The 9,852-nt window shown below is 38.0% G+C and overlaps 1 protein-coding gene across 2 annotated transcripts; it reads right to left on the bottom strand.

Moving 5' to 3' along the window:
* Positions 1–3,494: 3,494 nt before the first annotated feature.
* On the bottom strand, positions 3,495–6,555 carry LOC115683437 (wax ester synthase/diacylglycerol acyltransferase 4-like). Of its 2 annotated transcripts, none has more exons than XM_056310329.1 (5): positions 6,287–6,555; positions 5,530–6,114; positions 4,454–4,820; positions 4,267–4,350; positions 3,495–3,837 (listed from the first exon to the last, which is right to left on the bottom strand). In XM_056310329.1, exons 1-5 carry the CDS (start codon positions 6,473–6,475, stop codon positions 3,779–3,781), a joined length of 1,284 nt encoding a protein of 427 aa, XP_056166304.1. In that variant the 5' UTR covers positions 6,476–6,555; the 3' UTR covers positions 3,495–3,778. The 2 variants fall into 2 exon arrangements, with proteins under 2 accessions (XP_056166304.1, XP_056166303.1); XM_056310328.1 differs by having other exon boundaries at positions 4,217–4,350.
* Positions 6,556–9,852: the final 3,297 nt, after the last annotated feature.

Genomic DNA, 9,852 nt, shown 5'->3' on the forward strand with positions numbered 1-9,852 from the left:
GTATAAAACACAAGTCAAGCCTTGTAATTAGAGTTCAATATACCCAAGCCAAGCATTGTAATTAGAGATCAATGCACTTACAATGCATGGCAATTAGAGTTCATATTGTTTTATAAAAAAAATTAAGTAATGAATTTTTTTTTAAATTTCATTATTATTATTATTTTTAAATAATTTGGAACCGGAACCGGCGGTTCCGGGCCGGTTCCAAAATTGTTGGAACCGGAACCGGGCCCATAGGCCATGGGCCGGTTCCGGTTTCGAATCGTGGGCCCGGTCAACGGGCCGGGCCCGGGTTTGACCGAGCCGGTTCCGGACCAAAACCGGCCCGTGGCCATGACTGCCTATAGTCCACCGTGAGTCATAGTACACAAAGTCATAAGGATGGCCAGACAAGCTCACAGGCATTGCAACACTTTATTTGGCCAAGTGCTTACGATGAAGAAGTCCCATGGGATTACTCACAGGCATTCGAACCAACCAGGGATGCTGTCAGACAAGCTCTTGCAGATTTCAATGCAAGACAACAGCCTCCACTTCCGGTCCATTCACCTAAAAAATGAGACCCTTGGGTGGACCACTTGCACCGGTTCCATGGAATTTTGGTCTTCCAGACGAAATGATAATTAATGTACCACGATTTGGAATGCCCGACACATCTACCTGGCCCCAGCCAACAAGAACTCCAACAGAACCCAATGCAAGATTCAATGTTCCCGGTCTTTGCTCTTCTAGCAGCACTTCATCACCCCATTACTTTGTTGATGAGAATTTATTATCGACATGGAAGTGCCACGTCAAATTGGGACTGGATCACGGGATATATTTTTGAAAATAAATTGAAATTTACTGATTTTTTTTGCATAAAAAAAATTCAGTGCAGATTTGGGACTGAACTTAAAGTTTGGGGTTTTTTCTGAGACAAAAAAAAGTTCGGGGTTGATTTGGGACTTGACCTAAAGTTTGGGGTTTTTTTCTAAGATAACAAAAAGTTCGGGGCAGATTTGGGATTTGACCTAAATTTTGGGATTTTTTAGGGAATTCACCTCCATTGGACAGGACTTGTAATAATTTCAATCTAAAAGCAACAGGTTGAGAATTAATAGAGAAGTCTTTGAAAGAATTGGATATCATTGACACGCACGCACGCACGCACGCGCACGCGCGCGCACACACACATATATATATATGTCCATCGATGGTTCTTATGTTTCTAGCCATCCTTGTGGCTTTTGTGTACTATGTCTCTCGGTACATTATAGGTATTACTTGGGATAATAAAGTGTTGGTAGTTAGAAGTTGGCATGGCCCTAATTCCCTAAAAAAACCCCCAACTTTAGGTCAAGTCCCAAATTTGCCCCGAACTTTGTTTTGTCTCAAAAAAAATCTCAAACTTTAGGTCCAGTTTCAAATCTACCCCGAACTTCTTTTTGTCTCAGAAAAAACCTCAAACTTTAAGTCCATTCCCAAATCTGCCCCGAATTTTGTTTTGTGTCAAAAAAATCACCAAAATTCAATTTTATTTTCAAAAATATACCCCCGTGATCCGGTCCAAACTTGACGTGACACTTCCACGTCGATAACAAATCCATATCATCAAAGTAATGGGGCTTTTTTTTAGACAAAAAAAAGTTCTAAGCAAATTTGGACTGAATCTAAAAGTTAGGTTTTTTTTTTTAATTAAAAAAAGGTTTTTGGGGTGGATTTGTTGTCGTCCCTAACTTTTATATCCTAAAATGGTTTTATTTTGGAGAATTTCAACAATTTTTATTTGGTTTGATTTGTTGTCGAAGTGGAAATACGACGTCGGTCCGTAACTATCACCCCATTACTTTGCTGATGAGGATTTGTTATCGATCTGGAAGTGCCACGTCAAATTGGGACTGGATCACAGGATATATTTTTGAAAATAAATTGAAATTTGCTGATTTTTTTTACATAAAACAAAATTCAGGACAGATTTGGGACTGAACTTAAAGTTCAAGATTTTTTCTGAAACAAGAAAAGTTCAAGAAGATTTGGGACTTGATCTAGAGTTTAGGGTTTTTTTTTAAGACAAAAAAAATTTCGTGACAGATTTGGGACTTGACATAAATTTTGAGGTTTTTTAGGGAATTCACCTCCATTGGACAAGACTTGTAATAATTTCAATCTAAGAGCAGCAGGTTGAGAATTAATAGAGAAGTCTTTGAAAGAATTGGATATCATTGACACACACATACACATATAGATATGTCCATCGATGGTTCTTATGTTTCTAGCTATCCTTGTGACTTTGTGTACTATGACTCTCGGTACATTATAGGTATTAGTTCGGATAATAAAGTGTTGGTAGTTAGAAGTTGCCATGCGTAGGACATATTTTATATGGACGTGAAACAAGTGTACCGAAAAAATCATAAAGACGGAGTTTTTCTAACGAACCCAATTCAATCCACATTGATCAAAGCTGAGTACTCAAAAGGATGGCCATTTACAGGTGAATCATCATTTACGAGTCGGTTCACAGGGCATGTCCTAACAATTGTGAGATTAGGATTGTCACGCTTCTTTCCACCAATTGGGTGCTTGAGGCTCTTCAAGCATCCGACTGCATCCCCGTGTACCTAACATACACTGCAAAGTTGTCAGAGCGCACATGGTCGTGCTCAAGAAAAATATGTGTTTTGATTGGTGGAAGCAATTGCCTGATTGACTTTTATGAAAAGGTTTAGTTTGTCAGTGCTGTCATCACACTTATTACACATGCCGAGAAGATATTCGACTTTCAAAGTATAAATTGTACATATCACTCATTGGTCGAAACATTGAAGATTACGGTATTTTTTATTTAATTATTTGATGAGTGTTGCGGAAGCACTCTTCAACAAAAATTTTTTTTGTCTACAAATTTTTTTAGAGTTTACGGAAGCATTGCCTATGCTCATGTCTTGAACCAGAAAAGATCGAAGTTGGAAAACAAGAGCAGAAAGCTCATTTTTATCAGGTATGAATCCTCATCCAAAGTTTATGAATTATTCGATCCTAACACTATGAAAGTGAGCATAGATGTCAAGCATAGTAAAAAGCCAACTTTACAATTCGATTTTCATTAAACCAGAGCTTGATTAGACAAGGGATTAGACTTCAATCCTTGTAGCATATCTCATATTCTAAATTCAAAGTTAAACATATCTTGTCATATAGCGATTTGATCAAATTATATTTCCTTGGTTTATACACTAGCCATTATCATCGACCTTCTTTTATCACACAAAATCAATGATCTGCTGTTATAGAAGCTGGTTAACAAGCCCGCGAAATGTCAGCATATTACGTTCTTTCTGTGTTCAGTTCTAGATCTACCCATATCGAAACTGGTTCGACCAAACCGCAATTTTACTTCATCAGGATCTTCTTCTTCAGTTTTGAGAGCGAGCGTCAACGTTAGTTTGCGAAAAGAGGGAAAAAAAAAGCTGCATGTAAGAGAGAACCAAAAGTAAGAAAAGCAGACATTTTAACAGGAAGAGCGATAACAGGTCACGCGTTAAATTTTTAACTTGAGACCTCGTTTTGGGATTAGTTTGGCTCCCCAAGACTCGATTTCTCGATTCATCCACTTGAACAATATCATTGCCAAAAACAAGGGAAATAGAATTAGGGTTTCATGGAAGGCGTTGCACAGTGGAATAATAGGAATGGGAATGGCTTCTACTACTTCCCACATGCATCGTGAAGGATCATGTCAAACGCATCAAGCAGCGAGCGGGTGTACAGCTCGGAGTCTATGAAGCCTTGCTCAGCTCGCACAGCTACTCTCAGATTTCCCGCATAGCTGAAGATCGTTACGTCGAGACTCTGCAAAAGTTAATCACAAGAATAGATTTCATGTGTTCATCACGTTATCGTTTATGGAGAAGAAGGCCGCTCACAATCTGATTATGTGTTATGGTAAATAAGACATATCGATTCTAGAATTCAACATCCCGTCGACTTCTTGCGGATGGCATAGGAGAGTAATTGTTGCATAAAATGTATTACGATATCATGTAGAAAAGTTTGTGCTTAGATCCGTAGATGTCTCAAAAGTTGCAATCTATATCAATATTTCGGAAGAAGATGCATGTAACGACTCGGAAAATGAGGCTCAGTACCAAAACTTTAGACCCACCAATCAAGCATTGGTAACTTTATGCTCCTGGGTCGAAATCAAAATTAATGATAACTCGAAATATACCTCAGGTCCGCCGGCGACTATGTAGTACAAGCCTTTAACAGGATGATTACCCAGAGACAATTTCTCCAATGGCCCCATAACGTTGGAGATGACCATGCTCGAGTTTCTCAATGTCCTGCTGATGTGCTTTGCTACTACCTACAAAGTTCAAGCAAACAAGAGTGCATTCATATCAATTTTGTGAATCAGACTTAGCATATTTAGCATTTCTGATTCATTAATTGTCGCGACATGCACCTACCTCTGCGTTTCTGCATTTTTTCATGATCTCAAGTAGCTTCCCTGTGAGGACTACACCGAAGGAGCTCCGTTTCCTCTTGATCACCTCACGAGCTTTGTGGACAAACTTCAAAGGATCAGAGAACTGAGAATCGCCCGGTTTCACCTTCGGTATCGGCACATGCAAGAATGCAAAATTGTTTCCCCACGGTGACTTGGAATTAGGTCTAACCATGTCTCTCAGGGACTTGTAATCTCGCAAATTCCTCGTATTCAGCAACACTAGCGCTGTGGAGTTGGTGCTCAGGTTTGAGTTTGGGCTTGCTCTTTGCATGTACAATCGAGTCGCCAAGAAGATTACTCCCGTTATCACGTCGTTGATGGTCTGTTTTATTACAGAGAAAATTCAATCAAAAATGACTAATGATATGTTATTATTTTGCCCTCGAAGTCGTTACAAAAGTTTTGATTGATTCGAAGCCTTAGGGTTATTAATAGATTTCTGTATAGTAAAAGAGTAAATATGCCTATGTTCCAATTTGACCCTAGTTCAAAAAATAATGTTGCATTTGTATCGTCGAATGCTACTAAAGATATTAATTATCTTTGGAAGAAGAAATTAACTAGTTTTCTACAACTCATTTTCTATATGAAAAGAAACCAGTTTCTAGCTCAACTGTCTTTTTTGTTTTCAAGGATGTCATGTTGTGCTCTTGTGGCTAAAAAAATCGTCACACAGTTAAAAAAAAAATACATTATGCGCATTAAATTCGTAAATCCATGTTATTTTCCTTGATTAACCCTTGTTCACCCTGATACTAGCCGTATACTAATTTTCAGACTGAGTATAGTAAACGTCTAAAGTAAATATCACCTAAACTACAAATATTTTGTGAACACTTAAAATATATATATATATATATATATATATATATATATATATATTTGAGCTAGTTATGTGAAGGCAACCATTATTGTGCAAAAGATTGGAGACGAAAAGTGTACCATAAAAAGTAAAATGCTAAAAGATCGAGTAATGTGCATGTGATGCAAGAAGCTAGAGTTAGTATAGTCTTCAAAATGATATTTGTTACCACTCGAAGGCAAGACTTGATGTCTTTGATACGATCCAATGAGAACGTGATTGTCGACACTGAAAAAGGCCGGAATTTTTCCGAGCCACACCGAATCGGCGACAAATCATCCTCAACACAAGTGCTTTTCAAGACGCTCCAACAGAAATCTCTTACAGTGTCGACAAGCGGCAAAAAACAGCTGCTAAGCACCTTCCGAAGTCCAATGTTTCTGTTATCTTTATTGACTGAGCTGGAGTTATTGACCGAGGGAAAGGTTACCGGAAGAGAGGGATCGTCGGCTCTTTGAAGACAAGACAAGAGAGCACCCACAAGAGAATAGCCATCCCCGAGTGCATGGTGAAGCTTGAAAATTAGGGTTCCTTGGGCTTCACTGGTTGGACACTGGATAATATGGATTTCCCACAATGGTTGGCCTTCTGGATATGGTTGCATAGCTATTTGCAAAATGTAACTTTTGAGGAGACTGTCATTATCGGATGGAGATGATGAGCCCTCTGGAGACGAAAAACAGGGGAAGTGTACATGGTTTTCCACATTCACTTCCACCTTCTTCCATTTTCTTCCTCCCTTCTTTCCCACCACCTATCCAAGACAAAAGAAAACCAAAATAATATCCAAGTATGTGCAGTGAATTAGGTTTTATTCATTCAAGATATGTGACCATGCACGCAATCACCTGATAAACACTAATTACCCATATGTCAATTCACCAATGGTGAATATCTATGCATAGGGTACATACATACATACATACCATGATCGAAGAGAAGCGTGGGTTGATTGGGAGGAAAACATCTTTGATGAGCGACATAATTTGCAAGTCATCGATTGGAATTTCGAATTCCAACATGGCAAGAACAGAAACCGACATCACTTTACTGTTGAAATACTGTCCTGCAGGGCTCACTGGCTCAAGACCTTCAGCATCTATTATCAACTCCATTCGACAGGACTTGTAATAATTTTAATCTAAGAGCAACAGGTTGAGAATTAATAGAGAAGTCTTTGAAAGAATTGGATATCATTGACACACACACACACACATATATATATATATATATATATATATATATATATATATATATATATGTCCATCAAGGGTTCTTATGTTTCTGGCCATCCTTGTGACTTTGTGTACTATGACTCTCGGTACATTACAGGAATTAGTTGGGATAATAAAGTGTCAGTAGTTAGAAGTTGCTATGCGTAGGGCATTTTTTATAAGGACGTGAAACATGTGTACTAAAAAAATCATAAAGACGGAGTTTTTCTAACGAACCCAGTTCAATCCAAGTTGCTATAAGTAGGACATATTTTATATGCAAAGTGAAGTTTTCACCATAGTCAATAACTTTCCGGACTTTGTGTAGTTCGGAAAAAAGTAGCTTTTCAGGCTTTGTTTAGTAAAAAAAAAGGGTTAATACCACGAAAAACTTCAAACTGGTACACATGTGACAAATTTTCCCCAAACTAATTTTTTAACTACCAAAAATCCCAAATTGGTACATTTGTGACAAATTTACCTTCTGTTAAATTGAATTAATATCACGAAAAATCACAAACTGGTACAATTATGACAAACAGAGGGTAAAATCCGAAACTGGTACACCCACCAATTAACACGTGTCATCCAACTCGGAATTTTGACGGTAAAATTTAATAGAAACTAACGGAGGGTAACATTGTTACAGATATACTAGTTTAGGATTTTTAGTGGTCAAAAAAATAGTTTGGGGTAAATTTGACACAGGTGTACTGCTTTGGGATTTTTCATGATATTACCCCAAAAGCGAAAAACATTTCAAGCTAAAAAACTGAATGTGTACAAATTTGTTGCTGGTAAATTTTGCTAGTGATCATAATTTTCTGTGATTAAAAAAGATATTAAATCTAACTAATAGTAATAAGTATAATTATTTATATCGTTGTATATCGAAAATAGAATTTCAATATCTTGTATTACAAATGATAACTTTTTCAACGTCAGCAACTTGTCAAGTTGTAAAGGCAAGCATTTATTTACTTGCTTAGGAACATTTGTTGCCAAACCCTAAGTTTCAAATGCTTGGTATTCATATCTACTTCATAAGAAACTGCTGAACAGTGTAGAAAACTACCTGTAAACCAGTTTAACCAGTTGCTTATTCCATTTATTTAGATCTGATCCAAAGGTCTACATTTGTAGCATAAAATATGATGATCCAGATTACATGGATGGACTTCCACGGCCACATAGAATTCATCACAAATATAAGAGCGTATTTGTTTCACTGAAAACTTCATGTTAAAGGAAAATATTTTTCAAGAAAATCATTTTCAAGGAAAGTGGTTAGTTTTTGTTTTTTTTTTTTGGTTTAGGGAAATTGACTTCCTTCTTATCATAAGAAGAAGTCATTTTTCCTAAATCTAAACTTATTATTTTCAGTCCATAGAAAACATTCCCAAATACCAAAAAGTGGGAAAATAATTTCACTGGAACAATTTTGCTTCAAACAAACGGATCCCGAAAATAACTTGGTCACTAAGGACAAAAGAGAGAAGATCATTACAAAGGTGTTAGTAAGGTCGTGTGTACATATGCCGGCCAAAGAAGATGAAATAGGTCATGCATACATGATTCGAATCGGAACCCACTTGTTCAAAATCGATAGCGTTTATGCAAGGAATAATGATGTAAATAGTTCATAAACTTTGATCTAATGTGCAATTTGATGCCTGAATTTTTAATTTGTTCAATGTGGTCCCCAGGCTTTTAGTACATCTTCAAGTTAGTCCAATGACTATATGAAAATGTTCAATGTCATCATTTCATTAATTTAAGTTTAGGGATAACATTGAATGTTTTTATATACTTCAGTGACTAGATTGAACATGTATCAAAAGTTTAGAGACCACATTGAATAAATTGAAAGTTCGTGGACGACATTGCATATCGAGCTAATGTTTAGGAACCACATTGACCAAGTCTCGCTTGAACTTCGTCATAGCCGTGGACCTCATCAGAATACCAACTCCACATGCATCTTTAACCGCTCTGGAAGGATTTTCCGACACAACCTTCTCAACCGCAGATAAAGCAAAATCATCATTGCATCTATATCTGTCAAGAGATCGAATATGCACCTTGTCAAGTTCAGCAGTTACAACAACTGTGGGCTCAATAGGCTCCACCTCGCTATAAGCACCATCTATGTCGATTACTTCGCTAGTACTTGCTACCTCAGGAGTTTCTGGTTGCAACTCCACCTCAAGCTAAACACCGCTCAAATCCGTATGAACACTGCCACAAACACTCCAACCCAGAAGTACTGGAGACTCGTCAAATGTAACTTCTCTGCTGATAACAGGTGAATTTAATTTCGGACACCGCAACTTATAACCTTGCTCACCTTGTGCATAACCTAGGAACATCCACTTCATTGCCCTTCCATCGAGCTTACCATCACTAACTCGAACATAACATGGGCAACCAAATATTCTAAGAACAGAATAATCAGCAACGTTACCTGACCACACTTCTTCGGGAGTCCGACATCCAATCGCAGTCGATGAGGATCTATTCTTCAGGTAGTTCGCCATACTAAGTGCATCCGCCAGTAATCTCCTAACCATACCAGCACTAGAGAGCATTTTATGGGCCGTCTCTAGTAATGTTCTGCTCATTAACTCTGCAACCTGTTGTGGTTTATTGGCACTAGTGCGGTGTCTCACTATGCCTTCCTTCATGCAGAATTCATTTAACAGCTTCGAGCAAAACTCCATATTATTATCAGTCTGCATCTGCTTGATCGTTTTACCAGTCTCCTTTTCGATCAAAGCGTTTAACTGCCTGATCCTGACAACAGCATCAAACTTGTGCCTAAGCACAAACACCCAAGTCTTTACGAGTAGTCATCAACAACTGTTAACATAAATATGACACTCTTCCTCGAAGGAAATCGCGACAACCTGCGAACATCCAAGTGTATTAATTCTGCAATATTAGTGGTTTCTCTGACAACCGTACTGAACTGCACTTTTCACCGTTAATCTAAATCACAGCACCTGCATATATTCAGTTCGTTAGCCACATAACCACATAGCAAATTTCTTTCACTTAGAATCTTCAGGCTTCTATCACTAATGTGCCCCAAACGGATGTGCCACAATTCAGACTCTCGAACTGATGCATCCGACGTCTCCGCAGCGAATTCCGTCACTGTCTCACCTTGAAGTTCATACAGGCCACTATGCTTGATTCCTTTCATTATCACCAAGGCACCTCGAACAACCTTCAGAAGTCCACATTCTGAATAATACCGACGCCCAGCTGAATCCAGA

Source organism: Syzygium oleosum, unplaced genomic scaffold (assembly GCF_021117445.2).
Source record: "Syzygium oleosum isolate NSW1041296 unplaced genomic scaffold, Sole_v2.1 Sole_v2.01, whole genome shotgun sequence".
Lineage (NCBI taxonomy): Eukaryota > Viridiplantae > Streptophyta > Magnoliopsida > Myrtales > Myrtaceae > Syzygium > Syzygium oleosum.

Excerpts from the sequence above, each read along its gene's own strand:
- LOC115683437 (XM_056310328.1), bottom strand. The coding sequence starts at position 6,475 with ATGGAGTTGATAATAGATGCTGAAGGTCTTGAGCCAGTGAGCCCTGCA. Across the intron at positions 6,115-6,286 it reads CACGCTTCTCTTCGATCATG|GTGGTGGGAAAGAAGGGAGG; the intron begins GTATGTATGTAT and ends TGTCTTGGATAG. Across the intron at positions 4,821-5,529 it reads TCAAGTCTTGCCTTCGAGTG|ACCATCAACGACGTGATAAC; the intron begins GTAACAAATATC and ends GTAATAAAACAG.